The sequence below is a fragment of the Herpailurus yagouaroundi genome, unplaced genomic scaffold (genome assembly GCF_014898765.1).
Source record: "Herpailurus yagouaroundi ecotype Mexico unplaced genomic scaffold, PumYag 188, whole genome shotgun sequence".
In the NCBI taxonomy this organism is placed as follows: Eukaryota; Metazoa; Chordata; class Mammalia; order Carnivora; family Felidae; genus Herpailurus; species Herpailurus yagouaroundi.
In genome coordinates this window covers 30,548,865-30,569,531 of record NW_024412419.1, presented here as the reverse complement: position 1 = coordinate 30,569,531, position 20,667 = coordinate 30,548,865, and the positions used below count along the sequence as shown (strand labels likewise).

Sequence of the window (20,667 nt, the reverse complement as noted above, 5' to 3'; positions counted from 1 at the left end):
CGTTAACGATATTTTATTTTCTTCATTTTATGCTTCTCATTTTTCTATTTTTCTTGTGTGATATCTAATAAGAAAAATAAGCCAAAATTTGTTTAAAAAAATCCTAAAAAAATATATTCTCCTGTATTGCAAGTAGCAATATAAATTATAGAACCCTTTTGGAAAGGTTTCGACAGTGTCTATTCACAGCCATAAAAAGATTTATAATCAGTAATGCAGTAATTCTGTTTCTGAGACTTTATCTAGGGAAGAATATCCAAAGTGTAGGAAGGAAGTGTTTACAAAAAAGGTTTACTTGGAACATTATTTATAATGTGAAGAACTGAACACCTTTTGTCTTTGAAAACTATAAGTAGTCTTTTTTAAGATTCTGAAGGCTGACTAGAGAATCAGAAGTAAATATAAAATTTCAACGATGGGGAAATTATTAGACCAATTATGGCTCACCCCCTGCAGCCATGAAGAGTAATGGTTATGAAGACTAGGATTCCATGGGAAAACCTTATGATATGTTAGAAGATAAAATTAAACCCAAAGTTCTCTGTACAACAGCATTCCAGCTTACAAAGACAGAATATGATAACCTGGAAATTGGAATTATAGTAATTTTAAAAACCCATTTCCAAAACTTTTTATAGTATAACTTTTTAAATAACATCAAAAGTTAAGGGAAGATACATAACATCTGGTCTATAAATCCTGTAGTGACCTCTTTTCTTCCCCATTGCATATAGAGTAAAACCTTCACCTACTTTTGCCTCCTAGTCTCTGCTCGGTCTGTACCACTTGCCAAAGCCTGAATGCATGTACAAAAACAAACGTGTATAACTGTAACAAAGAAGAATCTTTAAAATTATGATTTAGGAGGGGCCCCTGGGTGGCTCAGTCAGTTAAGCATCCAACTTCAGCTCAGGTCATGATCTCACGGTTCATGAGTTTAAGGCCCGCGTCAGGCTCTGTGCTGACAGCTCAGAGCCTGAAGCCTGCTTTGGATTCCATGTCTCTCTCTATCTCTGTCTCTATCTCTATCTCTATCTCTATCTCTATCTCTATCTCTATCTATCTCTCTATTCCCTCCCCTGCTCACGCTGTGTGTGTCTCTCTCAAAAATGAATAAACTTAAAACAATTTTTTTTTAATTATGATTTAGGAAGTTGCTATTATACATCCTTTTGGTTTACCAAGTGGAGAGAAAGGATATGGATAATATATATGTAAGCAGTAAATTATATGCTCATCTCTCTGTTATAAAGACTAGATTGCTAACTATCACTTAAGGGGTTAGAAGGATATTTATGGAAATCCTTTCTGTGGCCCTTCCCCCATGCCCCAGCCTTTTTCTTTGAATGCTGTCCAATTGTGTCTAATAAGTCTGTGAAAGTAGAGACCGTAAACAGGAAGTTATACCCTATGACGAAAAGAAAAAGTTAAAAAAAGACACACATAAAAGGGGGCTTTGTAAAGTATAGCAAGAGAAACCAGAAGAAATTCAGAGAACCCTACTCAAGGAATATTTTATGAGAGGAATAGTCAGAAGTCAGAGCAATAAAAACAAATTACCTCCAAAGCAGGTGGAATTATTCTTTGGAGGCTCTCAGGAACTCATGAGGCTGTATCCTCTCCAGTGTCTGTACTCAGCTACTTTTGGTAATTCAATTGTATAATCATAGCAACTTAGATTATGTCATTTCTTAGTATTATGCCTTGTTATTTTCTCCTCCTGAATACCGCACTAGGTATATGTGGTTGCTATGAATATTAAGAAGGAAGCGGAGTCAAAACCAAAAAGAGCAATTAAAAGCACTGATGATGATGATGATGATTTTGGTACCATAGATGAACTACCGCCAGATAGTTTAATCACACTTGTGCAACCCGAGCTGCCAACACTCAGCCGCCTGTGGTTGGCGGCACTAAAAGACTACGCGCTTTTGACTTTACCAGCCGAATTTGCTAGTCAGCTCCCCGCAGATGGTAAGTACTGTGTTCAGAGTTTGGCCTTTATGGAGTTCAGAGTAGTAATTAAACAAAATGTAATGGGTGGAAGCTAGCGACAATCACTAATAATATTATGATATAACTTTTACATCTTAAATTTATAAAGATAGTATAACATCTTAAATTTAAATTTTTAATTATTGATAATTTAATAAAGTGATTTAAGATGTAGCAATAACATTTTCAATTTCTGTGGACCTAAACTTGGCATTCTCTCACTTGGAGCCTGTTCTCCATATTGAATTTCTGCATTCAAATACAGCCTTAAGCTTATTTGTTAACCCAAGCAAACATGTTCTCCCTGTTACAATAATAACTTTATGAGCTAACATACTCTAAATAACTATGCATAACAAGTCATTATGCATAACTATAATGAAGTTTATTGCTGTGCTGGTCAGTGAATGCAAGGACAGATGGGGGAAGTCTTCAGTTTGACAGTATAAACAGGAGATGAGGGAGAATGGCAGAGGGGGAGTTGAAAGAAAGAGAAAGAAGGGACAGAGTTCCCTGTCTCTGCGACAGAGAGAAAGGCGATGGAAAGAGTGATGGAAAGTGAAGGCGACCAGGGCTTTAGGGAGTGTCTGGCAACAGTGAAGAGGAAGCCTGTGGCCACAAGGTAGAGAAAGGTACTGGGTTCCCAGCAGCATCCACAGTTGCAGAGGAAAGACTGGAAACCATAGCATTGGTGAGGAAAACACAGGCACTCCAGTTCAGCAGTGGCAGGAAAGACGTTAGTTTTGGTGGCTTGGTAATGAAGAGAATCCCAATTGGTCAGATTGCTCTTTTGTATGTGCTGTGTCTGAATTGTGTGTCCCCTCAAAATTCACGTGTTGAAACCTAATCCCCATGGTGATGGTATCAGAAAGTGAGGTCTTTGGGAAGTGCTTAGGTCATGAGACGGAGCCCTTCTGAATGGGATTGGTACCCTTGTAGAAGAGACCCCACATGGAGTCAGAGACATGGCCCTTAACCGAGCATGCTGGCACGTGATCTCAGACTTCCTGCCTCCAGAACTGTGAGAAATAAATTCTGTTGTTTATAAGCCACCCAGTCTGTGGTGTTTTGTTATAGCAGCCCAAATGGACTAACACAGTAAGGAATGAGTATTTTTAAGTTAGCTGTTGATAAATGGTTAAACACGTACAATAAAAAGTAATGGCTTTGATTGGCTTGATTATTTTACAGGCGGAGCATTTTATACTCCTGAGACTATTGATACAGCTAGACTTCACTACCGGAATTCCTGGGCCCCTATTCTCCACGCAGTGGCACTTTGGTTAAATAGCACAGGATTCACATGTTCAGAGTCTGCAGAAGCAGCAGCGATACCTGGCTTACAAAAACGTTCTACACCCGTCAATTTAAACCAGGCATCAGGAGCAACACCTAGTGCTAAATCTTTGCCAGAAATTAACAAAGATAGAATGCATCTGATTTTAGGTAGGTGTGTCATATTACTGTATTTCGAGATGTGTCATTTCTGAAAATTCATATCTGTAGGGAAGAAAAAAATCTCTTTTCTATCTTCTTAGGTTCTGTGGCTGGCCTAAGAATTAAATTGATATGAGACAGATTAACAAGAGAAGAGCACACAGATTTTTTTAATATTTTCAACCTGAAGTAGCCATTAGGCCCAAAAACTTACATGCCGTTCTGCACAAAGAACAGTAAATGGTAGGAATGTGACAAGAAAGGGCTTTGGGCCAGGGGCAGTAAACTGTGGGACAGGGCTAGGAAATATGTGCGGGAAACTGGTTTTAGTAGGTTTGTTTGTACAGGTCTATTTCAGCATTGACTCCCAGTCTGGTCTTCCTGATACAGGGAGGGCACCTTTCTCATGAGAAATTTTATGACCTGCTTGTAGGTAGAAAGGGGTCTGCTGTTCATCAAGTACCTTCAGCTCAAAATAACCAATATGCCAGAGAGGCATATTTTGGTGTGGCATGTTCTGAACTCCTCCATCTTTCATTTTAATGCCATAGAAAGGTTTTATGTATCGCAGTTCAGAGAGGGAATAATAAAAGAATTTTTAAGTACATTTTCTAAATTACTAACTGAATTTTTAATATAAAAATTTAATTATTAAAAATATTCTGGGGCGCCAGGGTGGCTCAGTCGACTAAGCATCTGACTCTTGATTTTGGCTCAGGTCATGATCCCAGGGTTGTGGGATTGAGCCCTGTGTTGAGCTCTGTGCTAAGTGTGGAGCCTGCTTGGGATTGTCTCTCTCTCTCTCTCTGTCTCTGTCTCTCTCTCTGTCTCTCTCTCTCTCTGTCTCTCTCTCTCCTCCTGCCCTTCTCCCCTGCTCACATGCTCTCTGTCTAAAAACAAAAACAAAAAAAACTACTCTAAAAATTTTACCTGTTGTGTCTACTCATAGAGCAGTACTGAATAATTTTCAAGAAAAAAAAGCTACATTTTTCTTTTTCAACAACAGATTTTATTTTTAGTTGGCACTTAACAAATTGTCCCATGAGGAAATAACAAATGCAAAGTTAAAGCAAATTTGAATAAATTTCAATTTATAATTGCGTTATAGGTGTTCTTTTAACATTAAGATATTATAGGTTCTAATGAGGCTCTTAAATGGTCTTATCTTTTCTGGGAGGGGAAAGGAACACAGTGGTAGGATGAAATTATAGAACTCGTCAGTAAATCTTATACATGAAAATATGAGAGACTTCTAGAACTATGGCCTTACCCTTATGCAAATTAAAAACAATTGTTACCTGGAGCTCCTTGGTGGTTCAGTCAGTTGGGTGACTCATTCTTGGTTTCAGCTCAGGTCACCGTCTCACAGTTCATGAGTTCAGGCTCTGCGTTGGGCTCCACAGCTGGTAGTGTGGAGCCTGCTTGGGATTCTCTCTCTCTCTGCCTTTCTCTCTGCCCCTCTCCTGCTCACGCTGTCTCTCTCAAAATAAATAGATTAAAAAAAAAAAAAAATTGTTACCCAAGTTATCCGTTGTGCATCTGTAGCTTGCCACTAAAAAAAACTTTGTAGATATGAAAATTGTTTGGCAACCATTTAATGAGAGTTAATTGTATAACTTTCATAAGTTTATTTTTAAAAGTCCTAGAAAGAAAAAATTGAATATCTTCTTAATCAACTTGATGACTGTGGAACTGCCTCCCTCCCCCAACCTCCAATTTCATTGGAGGCTACAATCTGTAGTTACAAATCTGTATTCTAAAAAGCTAGAATCTGTATTCTAAAGTTTGGCTGCTGCTTTTGGTAACCATTTGGAAGTCTACTTCAAGGTAGCATTAAATATATGCTAAAGCATCTGACAAAGAAATAGGAAAAATAGAGAAAAAAAATTGATGCGGAAGCAACGAAGTATGTGATGGTGACAAATGTGTATTTTTATTATGTACATCGCAGGTGTGAGTATACAGTTCCTTTGTTCCCCTAGACCCGAGGAGCCTATTGAACACGTCACAGCATGTCTACAGGCCTTACACACCTTGCTAGATTCTCCTTATGCCCGAGTCCATATCGCAGAAGATCAGGTACAGTGTATTTCTATAACAATTTCTATAAATCGTATGCTTTATTTTCGTCATATTTTATCTTAAGATAATTTTCTCCCTTACGAAATAAATCTTATGTAGTAACTATTCAGGATTTTGGCTTTATCTAAGGCATTATACTGAATGTTGGATGACCAGGCAGAGCCAGCATAGAGATTGGTCAGTATATCTTTGTAGATGTGTTCATCGGCAGTCAAGTACAACTAAAAATTAAGGGATGCCTTCCATCCCAGTTAATGATTCTACTAAAAAGGGGCTGAAGTAATTTATAAGGCTATTAAGTAAATTATACCACTTTTAAATGTTTGATAAAGTTTTATCTCTCATTTAATGAGATTGTTTTTTGTACTGCTCAAGTACTCCTCTAAACAGTTTAATGAATTGCTTTTTCTAATTTCTGTGTGGATTATTTAGAAGCCTTTATTCATGTTCCAGAAGCAAGCTACCAGCAGATTTGTTACTCTTCTTTTTAATTCGAAATTCTTTCCCTGGGGGCACCTGGGTGGCTCAGTCTGTTAAGCGTCCGACTTCAGCTCAGGTCATGATCTCATGGTTGATAGGTTGCAGCCCCGCATCAGGCTCTGTGCTGACAACTGGAGCCTGGAGCCTGCTTCGGATTCTGTGTCTCCCTCTCTCTCTCTCTCTCTGCCCCTCCCCTGCTCGTGCTCTGTCTGTCTGTCTGTCTCTCTCTCTCAAAAATAAAATAAAAACATTAAAAAAATTTATTTTCTTTTCATAAGAAACATCTTTTTGGTTGCCATCATTACCATGTGGGGTAATTTTCTATAAACCACAAACTAACAGATAAAAAACAAAGTTACTGTCATTTCATTATATATTCATTGCACCCCAGCCTTGCATCCTGAAGCTATTCCTCAGCTGTACTACAGATTACTGCAAGAAACTTCAGGGTTGTCTTCAAATAGTCACACATATACAATTCAATCAGTGAATGAAAAGGGAATACTATATTTACACTCAGTAATTTGGGTGTTAACATAATTTGTCCCACACCTAACTACCTAGCTGTTTTTTGCACATAATAGTGTTTTGTTTATTCAAGCACTGCTTTACACTTGGATGGGTTTTGTTTTTTTTCTCTCCTGAGTTGGTTCCTATGATTTCAATATCATCAGAGTACATTGACTCAAAAATTGTATTCATTCACCCAACAACTTTTACTCTGTGCCTGTCCTGGCATCAGACACATTTTGAGGCTATAGGTATCAAAAATGGTTTCACTGCACCTGGATTAAGAGACCAGTACAATATGATAAGTGCTGAGCTAGCGGATGTAACGGTCTGATGAGGACAGAGGGGAGGAGTGCTGACATTATCAAGGAAAATAAAGATTGGGTTGTCAAAGGAGATGATGGTTGGATTACATCTTAAAAGAGTTATTAGTGAGGCAGCACAAGAGGAATGGGTTTTCCTCTCCAAGAGAGAAGCAGATACAAAGACAAGAAGGTATGAAGAACAGGACCAGTTCAAGGACACTACTATCATTTACTATAGCCAAGGCAAAAGGAGCATGTGGGGGTTGTTAGATGAGGCTGGACAATGGGGAAAAGGCCAGCTCATGAAGATTCCTTTATGGCATGTTAAAGCATTTAAAATCTATCTTGAAAGTGGTAAGGAATCATTAAAAATGTTAAAATAGGGGCACCTGGGTGGCTCAATCGGTTAAGCATCCGACTTCAGCTCAGAGCATGATCTTGCAGTTCATGGGTTTGAACCCCATGTTCGGCTCTGTGCTGACAGCTTGGAGGGAGTCTGCTTCAGATTCTGTGGCTTCCTCTCTCTCTCTGCCCCTCCTCTGCTCATGCTTGCTCTCCCCTCTCTGTCTCTGTCTCTCTTTCAAAAATAAATATTAAAAAAAATTAATGTTAAAATAGAGGAATGACATGATTAAACTTATATTTAAGAATATGGTAGATATTGATTTGATCACTTTCATCAGTCTCGTAGAGATTGGTCTGTAAGAGATGATAAGGGAGGCAGGGTGACCAAATTAAGAGGCTCTTTTCACAATTCCAAAGAAGTGATGAATTACACTGGCCTAGGAAACTGAACAAAGGAAGAAGAAAAGAGGGCCAAGACTGGAGCCTGAGGGATAAATAGCAAATAAGGATGGAGATGAGGGAAGTAAGTCAACAGTGGAGATCACTATAGTGGTAGGAGGAGAACTAAGAACAGAGTTACTAGGGCAAGAGAGAGTTTCAGAGATAGACAAGTCTCAGAAGAAACAGGATCCAGTATATAAGGACATAAGAGAGTCCCAAGGAGGTTACTGGTGACTTTGGGCAGAGCCAGACAGTGGAAGAGTGAGGAGTAAATGAGAGGGTGAAGGAAGTGGAAGCATCTATCTAGGCTGGGAACAGAGGAAGAGATAGAAAGGACATAGAGGCAAGAGAGAAGGATCTGACTGGGTTCAGGGGAGGAGGGCGAATTAGACAGGAAAGACTTGAGTGTTTTCCTTAAACTGGGGAGAAGAGCCTAACCAGAGGGAGAGAGGTTGATGATATATGAAGTACAATCAAGGTCCTTGAAGAACCCTTGGGAGGTCAAATAGGATAGGATAGGAAGCAAATGAGGAAAGATGAACCAGCCTTGGGTAGAGCCTGGATACTTAGTCTTAAGGAAAAAGGCAAAGGTGGCTTTGGTTATAGTTAAGTGTTTTTTTTTCCCCTTTGAAATCTGAGGCAGGGTCATTGGATGGGTTTGATGTGGAAGATTGTAAGAAGCTTAAAATGAGTGGTGAGGGGCGCCTGGGTGGCGCAGTCGGTTAAGCGTCCGACTTCAGCCAGGTCACGATCTCGCGGTCCGTGAGTTCGAGCCCCGCGTCAGGCTCTGGGCTGATGGTTCGGAGCCTGGAGCCTGTTTCCGATTCTGTGTCTCCCTCTCTCTCTGCCCCTCCCCCGTTCATGCTCTGTCTCTCTCTGTCCCAAAAATAAATAAAAACGTTGAAAAAAAAATTAAAAAAAAAAATGAGTGGTGAAAGTTTGTAATAATTGCTGAGATGAATTGGACAGGGACTTACTAGAAGGGCTTAGAATCCCTGGCAGACAACTCCTGGTGCTCAGCTAGGATTGGAAATCATATATTTAGTGGCATTGTACTTTAGCAATGCCATTTAGTTCAAATGGAGACAAGAAATAGGAGAATGATCATTTTTTTAATATAAACATTATTTAAACGGAAAAATAATTTGTTGACTGAAAAGGTGTTGGGATACAATATGACCATTTCTCAAGATTGTTATAATTTTCTTATTTGTTGCGTAGTCATAAATGTTAACTTTAGTTACCGACTTTATTTTTACACGCATATTTTCTTAGATTTTAATAACCTAAATTTATCCTTTGAAATTAAGATAAATTAAGTTTACCTGAATTAATTTATAATAGCTGATTGGCGTAGAGTTGCTGAGTGTTTTGCACCGCCTCCTGCTGACCTGGAACCCCCCATCTGTCCAACTGCTGGTTACTGGAGTTGTACAACAGATAGTAAGAGCTGCTCAGGATTATTTGCAAGAAAAAAGAAACACTCTAAGTAAGTACTAGAAATTATGCTAACTTTGAAATATATCTTATTTGTACTCTGACATTTTAAGTATCAATGCCAGCAAGTTTTTAATAAAAATTTTAATCAAAAATTTTAACCATATATATAGAAGATTTGCAGTTGATTTTGCTTTAATTAGAAAGAGACAAATGAGGGGCACCTGAGTGGCTCACTCAGTTGAGCACCTGACTCTTGGTTTCAGCTCGGTTATGATTCCAGGGTTGTGGCATTGAGCCCTGTCGGGCTCCGTGCTGCGTGTGGAGCCTGTTTAAGAGTCTCTCTCTCCCACTCCCTCTGCCCTGCTTGTGCTCTCTCTCTAAAAATACTAAACAGGGGCGCCTGGGTGGCTCAGTCGGTTGGGCGTCCAACTTCGGCTCAGGTCATGATCTCGTGGTCTGTGAGTTCAAGCCCCACATCAGGCTCTGGGCTGACAGCTCAGAGCCTGGAGCCTGTTTCGGATTCTGTGTCTCCGTCTCTCTCTGACCCTCCCTTGCTCATGCTCTGACTCTCTCTGTCTCAAAAATAAATAAATGTTAAAAAAATAAAATAAAAAAATAAAAAAAATAAACAAAAAACCCAAAGGAAATTGCTGATAGCTATTTCTCACCTTCAAAAGTGTCAAGTTGATATGGTTCAATCTAACGTATGTTACTCGTAATATGAAATACATTCCAAATAAAAATACCTAATAAGAATTTTTGAAGTCAAAAATGAATTGTCCTTTACCTTTTGAAAAAAATTTTTTAACGTTTTTTTATTTATTTTTGAGACGGAGAGAGACCGAGCATGAACGGGGGAGGGGCAGAGAGAGAGGGAGACACAGAATCAGAAGAAGGCTCCAGGCTCTGAGCCATCAGCCCAGAGCCCGACGCGGGGCTCGAACTCACTCGAACTCACGGACCGCGAGATCGTGACCTGAGCTGAAGTCGGACGCTTAACCGACTGAGCCACCCAGGCACCCCTGAATTGTCCTTTACCTTTAAGGAGAGGTCAATAAACAGAATTCTAGGAAGGCAGAGAATTATTCTGAAAGACATGTGCTATCAGTTAGACATTCAGTTATAAATTCTTTTGAAAGAATTTCTCAAATATACTTATTGCGTAGTTTTATCTACTCTGTGCTATTTTTTTTTTTTTTTTTTTTTTGCTGGAAATTTTACCCATTTTTCCCCCCAAGATGAAGATGATATGGAAAAAGAACCCTGTCCTGTAGTAGGAGAAGGAGGTGACAGCGGTGGCCTTGTTCCTGGAAAATCTCTTGTGTTTGCAACTATGGAGCTGTTGATGTTCATTTTAGTGCGACATATGCCACATCTCAGTACCAAGATGTCCGACTCCCCCAGTCACGTAGCCACTAAAACTCGACTGTCAGAAGAAAGTGCTCGTCTGGTGGCAGCCACAGTTACCATACTGTCTGACTTACCGTCCCTTTGCTCGCCTGCTGGTACAGTACTGAACACTATTTGCAAATGCATTATATTGCAGTAGACAAAGATGAGCCTTCTTTTGTTTTTAAGTGCTGTTATGACTTATTTTCCCTCTTAAATCTCAAGTATGAAAGAAGTCAGTCTTTTATGACGTTTACCTTTTGGAGCCTATAAAGGTTAAGGATTTAAAAAACCAAAAACTCAAGATGCTCTTCAGATATATTTCAGACAAACCAGCAAAGAGATAGAAGCACAGCTTGAAGCAAGACACTGAATGTTAGTGGATAGACATAAGGCGGGACGACTAAACCTGTTAGTTTCTGGTCTAGTTGCCACTTTTGAGTAACACTGACACACTACTAAACGTCAGATGACTGTGACAACCAACTGTAAGGAATAACTAGAGAAATTATAGCTGCACAGATTATAGCTGTCTGCAGATACCTGAAAAATACCAGATGGAAACTTAGACTTTCCCTCTACTTATCTAGGAGGGAGAAATAGGAGAAATAGTATCAGGAGATATAAAGGCAAATTTCAGCTCAATGCAAGCCTGTGGATGTAAAAATAATGAATTCTCTATTGCTGGGGCTTTGCAGGCCAGCTACGATGGCTGCATGGAAACGTGGTGAGGGGCATCTTCCCCGAGGTGGGAGTTTGAATTCAATGACCTTCGAGTTCTTTTAGCTAGAAATTCTGGATTTTTTTTCATTTCTTCTTTGCTTACCCATATAGTCTTTTCATCATTTTTCCCAGCATGGTTAAGGCTGACTTGAATACACTGAAGATTGATTACATGTCTTAGAATTGTTACATGATTCAATAAGTTACTCAGATGCTTCTCAAAGGATATGGTAGTGCTTCCCTTCTGGTTCTCTATCTTCCTTTCTCATTTTCATTTTGAAGGGCATGATTAGATGAAATACTGGAAATAATAAAAATAAGGCTAGCCAGAATAAGAAAGAAAATATTGTCTTCTTTGAAATAACTTGCCACTTTCTCATTTTCTTTTTTAACATTGAGTTAAGTAATAGGAATGCAGCACATTTTGTAAAACAACAAGGAAAAAAAAATAATATTAAACCACAATCAAATGTGAAAACAATTGGAAGAACTGTAATATGAGAACTGAGTAGTTATGAGGTAATCTGATTTGTTTTCAATTCAGGATGTATGACAATCCTGCCCACAATTCTGTTTTTAATTGCAAGAATATTGAAAGACACAGCAATAAAATCGGCAGATAATCAGGTTCCTCCACCAGTCAGTGCAGCTCTTCAAGGGATTAAAAGCATCGTGACACTCTCGATGGCCAAGACGGAGGACACTCAGAAACAGTGGACAGCTCTAATTCGCAGCACTCTTGCATGCATCCTGGAATATTCTCAGCCAGGTAACCTAAACAGGGCTTAAAATCCATAATGTATTGGGATATCTGTATGCCAATAAGTAGTTGAATGAGCTTATCAGAAAAGTGCTATAGAACACCGAAGCAACTCAGAGATGTCTTGTAGTCATGTTAGATAGGAATGTTAGTACCCCTTTCTGGATATTTGGATATTGACTGTAAATGTCCTTGTCGTAGCACTTAAATACATGTTGGAGGTTCCCCAGGCCAAAAAGGACACAAAATTTCAGAAAACATACTCAGAATCAAATTGATATGTGTTAAAATATTTTTTTGCTTCCATTTTTTAAAATAAATATAATAAAATAGAGAAAGTTGAAGTATCTGTCACTCACCAAGCTTATCCTCAAATGAAACCACAGCCTTGATTTAGATATATTTCATTCCAGAAATATTTTTATATGTAAATATACTTTTTGTACTAATAAATATAGGTCCTTATTAATAAATAATAAAAATAAATATATATATTAAGAAATGTATACATGGGTTATATATAAAATGAGATAAATAACCATGCGCAATATATAGTATTTTTGTGTTTTTAAATTTTTTTAATGTTTTTATTTATTTTTGAGATAGAGAGAGACAGAGCATGAGCAGGGCAGGGGCAGAGAGAGAGGGAGACACAGAATCTGAAGCAGGCTCCAGGCTCTGAGCTGTCAGCACAGAGCCCGACTCACGGGATGTGAGATCATGACCTGAGCTGAAGTCGGACGCCCAACCGACTTGAGCCATCCAGGTGCCCCTCTTTTGTGTTTTTCAATCGACATAAGTAATGTCACAGCATGTCATTCTGCCATTACGTTCTCACTCAAGAGTAAGGTTTTTTGGAGCTATTAATGTGTACATATAAAATTCTCACTTATTCCTTCTATATAACTTCTATATAGTTTCCATCACATGAATTTTTCAGTTATTATTCATTCCCTGTCAACTGATATTTCTGCTGTTTCAGATTTTTCCCTATTATAAAAATTGCTGCCATGAATATCTTTATAAATTGTTCACACACTTGTGCTATGTGATTTTCTGGGGTACACCGCTAGAGATGGAATTGATGACATATTTTAATTTTAATTTTATCAGACCTGGCCAAATTGCTCTCCAAAGTAACCATGTGAATTTAAACACCCACCAGCAGTGGATGATAATCTCTGTTTCTCCATGTCCTCACCAAGACTTGGTATTTCAGACTTTTAAATTTTGCTATCTGATGGGTAAAATGTACTGTCTTGTTTTAATGTGCATTTCCCATTTTCCTAGTGAGTATAATAAGCATTCTTCATGCTTGTGTTTAATTTTGAGGGAAATGCTTATTTGCACTTTTGTTCATTTCTATTCTGTGTTTGACTTTTTCTTTCATTTTATTTCTGTTGTAAAGACAGAAACAAAGACGGAAGACAAAGAATAATAAAGATTTGCCATGTCACGTTTCACGTATTAAAATTTGCCATGTCACCTTTCACGCATTTCCACATTAAAACTGTGGAGCAGGCCCATGAATTAACAGACAGCACAACGAAACACACAAATTGCTTTAAAACAGACATTTATGCACATGAGAATATAATACATGATAAAGACCATTCATTATCCTTCAAATGGTTTGTGTCAGGTAGCTGTTTGAGATATCAGTTCCAGTTAGGCCCTCACCTTAGATCATGACTCAAAATAAATACCAGATAAATTAAAATGATAATATAACATTTTAAAAATAGTTACAGAAAATACATGTACAACTTTTATGTAAGGATGGCAACAGAGTGTGTAAGAACGGAAAATATCACAGAGGTAAATATCAACATACTAGGCTATAGAGTAACTTCTACCTGTCAAAACCTCTTACATTAAAAGGTAGCTGAAAAAAAAGACAGCTGAAAAACTGACAACAATATTTATGTTAGTGTTAATATCATTAATATACAAAGAAGTCTTGTAAGATAAACATTTAACACCCAATAGAAGGGGAAAGAACACACATTAGTGAAAAGTAGAGATGACCACCAAGCATATAAAAAAAAAATCAACCACATTAATAAGCAAAGAAATATGAACAAAAATGAAGTAATAGCAAATTTTTCTTGTAAGGTTGATTTTTCTTTTAAATGTGATTGTACAGTTGGCATTGGTACCTGTAGAACATTTTCATACTTTGCTGAAGGGAGTTTAAAATGGTTTAAACTTTTAGGGAATCAATTCTATAGAATGTACAAAGCGTTTTCAAGGATTCATTATGTTCAAGGTTATTTATCACAGTCTATTTTACAATAGTGAAAATATGTGATAAATATAATTACCTGGCAGTGGGAAAAAATATAAAATACATGATTATATATTAATTTGGATTATATATCCATTATATCTATTAAAATCATATTTATAAATACATACAAAAAGAACGCAGACCAGAAGGATTTAAAACAGTACCTAGAAATTAAACTGTCACTTGATGGTAGAATTACTTTTATTTCCTTCCCTAGACCATTTTTATATGTTAAACAATGACCTTGTGTTATTTTTATTATCTGAATTTTTAAAAATGTATTTGGAAAGGAAAACTTCAATTAGTTTTATTAGTGCTACTGGAACTATTTTAGCTGTATCTTGAGTGAATGTTTATAACCAACTAAAGAAATGTTAAATACCATATTTATATATGTATGTGTATGTATATATGTGTAAGTACATAAATAGATATGAGTAACAAGATAAATAGTTAAGAATTTGTTTAAAAATCTAAATATTGTTTTAATTTTCACGGGGCAGTTCCGTAGTCAATAATCATGTTTTTTAAATTGTCAGTTACAAGGGAAGGTTTTGATATTTTATCAGTCTAGTAATATTAAATTAATTCAAAAGTATGATAAAAGAATGAACTTGCCTAAGATATTCTGTCCAGAACTGAACTCTTAGGAGATGGTCAATATGAAAATGGGATCAAGGCCGCAAGTACCACTGTGTATAATATATGTATAGTATATGTAAGCAAGGCAAGCAGAATCCCTTGCTTTACAAGAAAAGTTTCGTAATTGAGAATTTTTATTATAGAAATCATATTTCCTAGTATAAAATCTGAGACTTCCACTTAGAAAAAATGTACATATGTATGTATGTGAACACATACACCCATGAATAGAAATCTCCTTGGATGTAGTGTATACTCTTAATATTGCTGCAGTTTTTTTTTCATTTCTAAAAACTTCAATTTTGTTTTTGTTTTTGTTTTTTTTAATTTTTTTTCAATGTTTTTTATTTATTTTTGGGACAGAGAGAGACAGAGCATGAACGGGGGAGGGGCAGAGAGAGAGGGAGACACAGAATCGGAAACAGGCTCCAGGCTCTGAGCCATCAGCCCAGAGCCCGACGCGGGGCTCGAACTCACGGACCGCCAGATCGTGACCTGGCTGAAGTCAGACGCTTAACCGACTGCGCCACCCAGGCGCCCCTAAAAACTTCAATTTTGAATAGATTTCAAACTTTTTAAAAGTTACAAGAAAAACATAGTTAACTACAGTATACTCTTCTCCTCAATTCACCAGCTGTTAACATTTTGCCACGTATCTTATTACTCTATAATCCACATGTTATTGTTAATATTATCGTTGTTAATTATGCTGAGCCATTTGAGAATACACTGAAGTCATCATGACTCTTTACTACTAAATGCTTTATGGCTATTCTAAGAACAAGAACATTTTCTTACATAACCACAGAAGAATTATCACATGTAAGCAATTTAACACTGATATAATGCTATTGTTATTCATATTCAAATTTACCAGTTGTCCTAGTAATGACTTGAATAGAAGTTTTTTCTTTTTCTTTTTGATACAGTCCAAGATCACGCATTGTACTTGTCTTAATGCTTTAGTCTTCTTTAATCTGAGTCAGTCTCTCTCAGCTTTTCTTTATCTTTCATGATATTGTCCTTTAAAAGTGCAGACCATCTATTTTATAGATTGTTTTTCAGTTTGGAAGTGTGTGTGTGTGTGTGTGTGTGTGTGTGTGTGTGTGTGTGTGTGTTTTTCTTGTGCTTAGATTCAGGTTATGTTTTTTTGGCAGGAATACTGTATGATTTTGTTAGGTCTTTCTCAGTGCATCATGTAAAGAGGCATATAATGGTGTTTCGTCTCATTATTAGGAGTCTTTTTAATGTTTATTTTTGAGAGAGCAAGAGACAGAGAATGAGCATGAGTGGGGGAGACGCAGAGAGAGAAAGAGATGGAGACACAGAATCCGAAGCAGGCTTCAGGCGCTCAGCTGTCAGCACAGAGCCCCATGCAGGGCTTGAACTCACGAACCATGAGATCATGACCTGAGCCAAAGTCAGATGCTTAACTGACTGAGCCACCCAGGCACCGCCCCCCCATTATTAGGAGTCTTAACTTTAATAACTTGATTAAGATGCTGTCTGCCATATTTCTCCACCATAAAGTTTACATTTTTCCCTTTTACAATTAGTAAGGAATTTGTAGGGAGATACTTTGAAACTTTATCAATTATCTGTTTCCCATCAAGCTTTTACCCAATGGTTTTTGTTTTTGTTTTTGTTTTTGTTTATTAAGTAAGCCCTACCCCCAGTGCGGGCGTTGAATTCATGACCCTGAGATCAAGGGTCACATGCTCCACCAACCCAGCCAGCCAGGCGTGCCATACCCAGTCGTTTTAATATCTGTTATACCTGAACCAGTTCTTACTGTGATGATGTCAAAATGATAATTTTCTAACTTCTTCATTAGTTTTCTTCCTTTTACATTTATTAGCTGGCATTTCTCTGAAAGGAAGAGCTTTTTCTTTGCCTTCATTTGTTATTTTTTATATGGTTATTGTTTATTACTATCAGTACAGACTTATGATTCTTTTTTTAGTTCAGTGGGTCCATTAATGTCATTTTGACATATCTCCATTATTTCCTGAGCACATTTTTACTTTCTGGCACCAAGATGTGGCAGACTTACCTTATGTTTTCCCTATTACTGTTCTGGAATTAGTCACTTCTCTAAAAAAGCCCTGGTTTCTTTTAGTAGGAAATGGTATTTAGATAGCAAATCTTAAAGTCGCAATTTTAAAATAAAGTGTTAATTTTCCAACAAAAAATTGCTTGCAGTGTCACAAACTCTGAGTTAGAGATTGTTCAATAATATTCCTACTACAATAATACAGTAATATTCCTATGATGGAGTTCTCAGGTTTTTAACATTTGTGACTTAGGTTATTATAGATTGGCTGAATCCTTCAGATTTTACATCTCTTCCTTTTCTTCAAGTTAGTGGGCTTCTTAACTATTTTTGTAGCACATTCTATTTTATGCTGGTACCCTAATTAGGAGATAGTGTTAGCATATTAAATATATTCATAATCCTGATAAATTACTGATTATAGAGTATTTGCAATTTCCAAATTAGTCCAAATTCATATGTAAAGAATGTTAGTAAGTTCAGCTGTGGAAGAAATGATAATGACAAAATAGTTGAGGTCTCTTCTTTTATGTTTTTTTTTCTTATTTTATATGTTTAATAGTACTTTTCTTCAGAAAAAATGTATATATTTCCTGTGTTTCTAATAACATACTGTATTTCCATTAGTTTAAAGTCATATCTATTCCCAAATAAATGGTTGCAATAGCAAGAAGTTCTTTAAAATTATGAGAATACTGCCTTCAGGAAATTGTACGAGATTTTTTTTGATTATGGTTGTGTAGAACTTAAAGGTTTCATATTTACTGAATATAAAGGTGATATCACTAACAAAGAACACTCTGGATTTTTAAACTACTTAGAATATCTTATAATCACCTGGCTTTGTTGAAGGAATAGCTGTATTTGGAAATTGTTGATCAGTCTAAACTACAAGGAAGTTACGTAACTTTTAAGTAATTTTACATTACAGTGTTATCTTTCCTATTCCAATTTGCTTACCCTTGTAGAGTTCTTATTAGGATTTATGCCTGATTTTTTTTCAGTTAATATTGTATCATCCAGAAAAACAAGGAAAAAAACCTTAAATACAGGAAGTATCCCTGTTTCCTTAGTAGTAGATGAGTTCTATCCATAAAGTTGTTTATGAACTGCATTAGATTGAGGTACATGCTGCTGTAAATGTCTTTTAGGGGAGAGAAGGTTATTGTTCATGTTTGGAATTCCAAAGCATGTTGGAAACAAGACATTGCTTTCATTTTTCACATATTTTAATATTATTCATATATTTCAGAAGATTCCATGCTTATGCCTGATGAAGTAAGCATGCTAACAGCGATTGCACTCTTCCTGTGGTCTGCTAGTAGTGAAATAATAGGAGTCCAGTCATTACAGAATGGCTGCATGAACAGATTTAAGAATGCATTGAATTCATGTGACCCATGGGTAAGTTACACTTAAACATAGAGGTAAACATTCCACTTTATCAATAATATTTCAGATTGGTTCACTAAAAGGGGTAATACATCAAATGAGAACCTAAATATTTGCTATGTGGTTTTTAAATAGAAAAGCTGGAAAAGATCACGGGGTTTAAACACTAGGAGACACATTATGTGTATGTTTATTCTCCAATGTCTAAAATATTTTATTAACTCTGACTTATATTGGTAGAAATTTTACATGAGTCTGCGATTATATTTTTCACTGTTTACTTAATGGCACCAAGAACATTAAAAAATAAATTTGTATTATTACATGTTTTGATGAACCTATTGGAAACTAGTTTTTCTAGAAAATAAATTTTTTTGGTTTCACAGTGTCAAAGTCTGAACTAATGATTCTCAAACCTGCTTCGTATCAGAAAAAAAAAAATCAGTTTAGTAACATGATTCCTAGAACTCTGCTACTGTCTTCCTGAATCATAAATCTGTATTTTAAAAATATTGCCCAAGTATTTATGTCCAGCAAGGTCTGGTAACTTCTCTTCTACCAAAGTGCTGAAACAGCTTTATTCCACTATTTGTCCCATATGGTGATGGACCTTCCTTTGATCCTGCCTTCCTTCCTTCCTTTTTTTTTTAAAATGGTAATATGAAGTATTTCTAAGCTAAAGTGGAGTCAATGAGATTTTACTTTCTAGAGACCTAAAAAACTTAAGTTGTCCTAAGCAGTTATTTCCAGGGAGTTCAAATGAATGTGAGGTGTCTTACCAGTGTATTTTTATAGCATTGTTTGACATCAGTTGGATATTCGCCTTCCTTACTAAATATGTTAGGTTAAAGTGGAAGGGACAATTGTCGAGTAAAGAAAAAATTAAAAACAGAAATTGGAATTCCTGGTTTCTAGCATCTTCCACGCTATTGAAATATACAAATTATATAGGCTTGGTAATTTGGCAGTTACCGTATAAGGAATGTTTTTTTGATTAATTTCTTTTAAGTTAGTTTTTTTTTAGTTAGCTTATTGGCAATTTTGTTATTTTAGCTTCATTTCTATAAATAGAAATGGCATTAATTCATCCTACATTTTAATTTTCATCCTATAGTGTCATATCTTTTCTTCCTATATTAAGTTGCAGTGTGAGTGTACACAAACAAGAACTACTGCACATGTTAATTAATGAAATTACTTTCTTCTATAGGTTCAAGCCAAATGTTACCAGCTTCTCTTGTCAGTCTTCCAACATTCCAATCGTGCCCTTTCAACTCCTTATATCCATTCCTTAGCTCCAATAGTAGTTGAAAAGCTGAAAGCTGTTGAAAGAAACAGACCAGCCAGTAGCACAGAACTTTTAGCTGTTCAAGAAGGAATCAAAGTTCTTGAAACGTTAGTTGCTCTTGGGGAAGAACAGAACAGTAAGTATTTGTATAAAAATCCAAGTCTCAAATGAAGAACTGTATGTATATGTGTATATATATATATATATATATATATATATATATATATACACACACACACATATGTATATATATATATATATAATTAGATATTGGACACAGGCCATTGCAATAGTAAGTTTACTAGGAGTGGTTACTATCGGAAAGCTTAATATTTTTCTTAGGGTGCTAATAATATAGTGTATTGAGTTGATTTATATTCATTTTTTTATGAGCAAGAGGTTAAAATAAATTACTGATGGCATTACAGCACATTGATGTTTTTTCCTAGGAATGTACTCTTTAAGAACTAGGGAAAAAAAAAAAAAGAACTAGGAAAACTATGGATGTTTAATAGATTTATAAAAATAATTTATTGTTGTGTTCATAATAGAAGTACAAAAGCTTTATAACAAACATGATCAGATTAGTATTAATACCACACATCATTACTAAAATCCTTCCAATTTTGAAATTTAAAAATTATTTTTATTTAATGAAAAGCTACCACATACATACATCAATTTAATCACAGACTTAGCTTAATACCTACTCTTTATTCCCTTGATTTCATCACAATCTAAAATTTGTCTTTAGAAATAGGACTTTTAATTATTGCAGAAAGACTATACCTTTTAAACTAGTACCTTATGATTGAACATTAAGCTAGTTCCAATTTTTCAAAATCATAAATAATTGAGCTAAGTATCCTTGTACACATTTGGGATTCTTTGTATCTTTCTTTGGGATTCTAAGTATCTTTGTACAGATTTTTTATTCTGTTTCTCAGACAAATTCCTTAAAGTGAAATGACTGGGTTGAAGGAAATGTACATTTTTAAGGCTTTTAATATATATTGCTGGTTTATGCTCCAGATAACAATTATATCCATTTTTTTCTATCATAAGTTTTTTCTTCTTCCCTTGAAAAGAATTTTT

General features: G+C 36.1%; 1 protein-coding gene across 1 annotated transcript in view; it reads left to right on the top strand.

Moving 5' to 3' along the window:
• The window catches only part of HEATR5B (HEAT repeat containing 5B), a 103,763-nt gene that overhangs the window by 78,746 nt on the left and 4,350 nt on the right, over positions 1–20,667 (top strand). The window contains exons 28-35 of the mRNA XM_040496515.1: positions 1,737–1,974; positions 3,187–3,441; positions 5,384–5,511; positions 8,940–9,084; positions 10,274–10,540; positions 11,692–11,916; positions 18,145–18,296; positions 19,495–19,708. Of these exons, the coding sequence (XP_040352449.1) occupies positions 1,737–1,974; positions 3,187–3,441; positions 5,384–5,511; positions 8,940–9,084; positions 10,274–10,540; positions 11,692–11,916; positions 18,145–18,296; positions 19,495–19,708 (1,624 nt within the window). The remainder of the gene's footprint in view (positions 1–1,736; positions 1,975–3,186; positions 3,442–5,383; positions 5,512–8,939; positions 9,085–10,273; positions 10,541–11,691; positions 11,917–18,144; positions 18,297–19,494; positions 19,709–20,667) is intronic.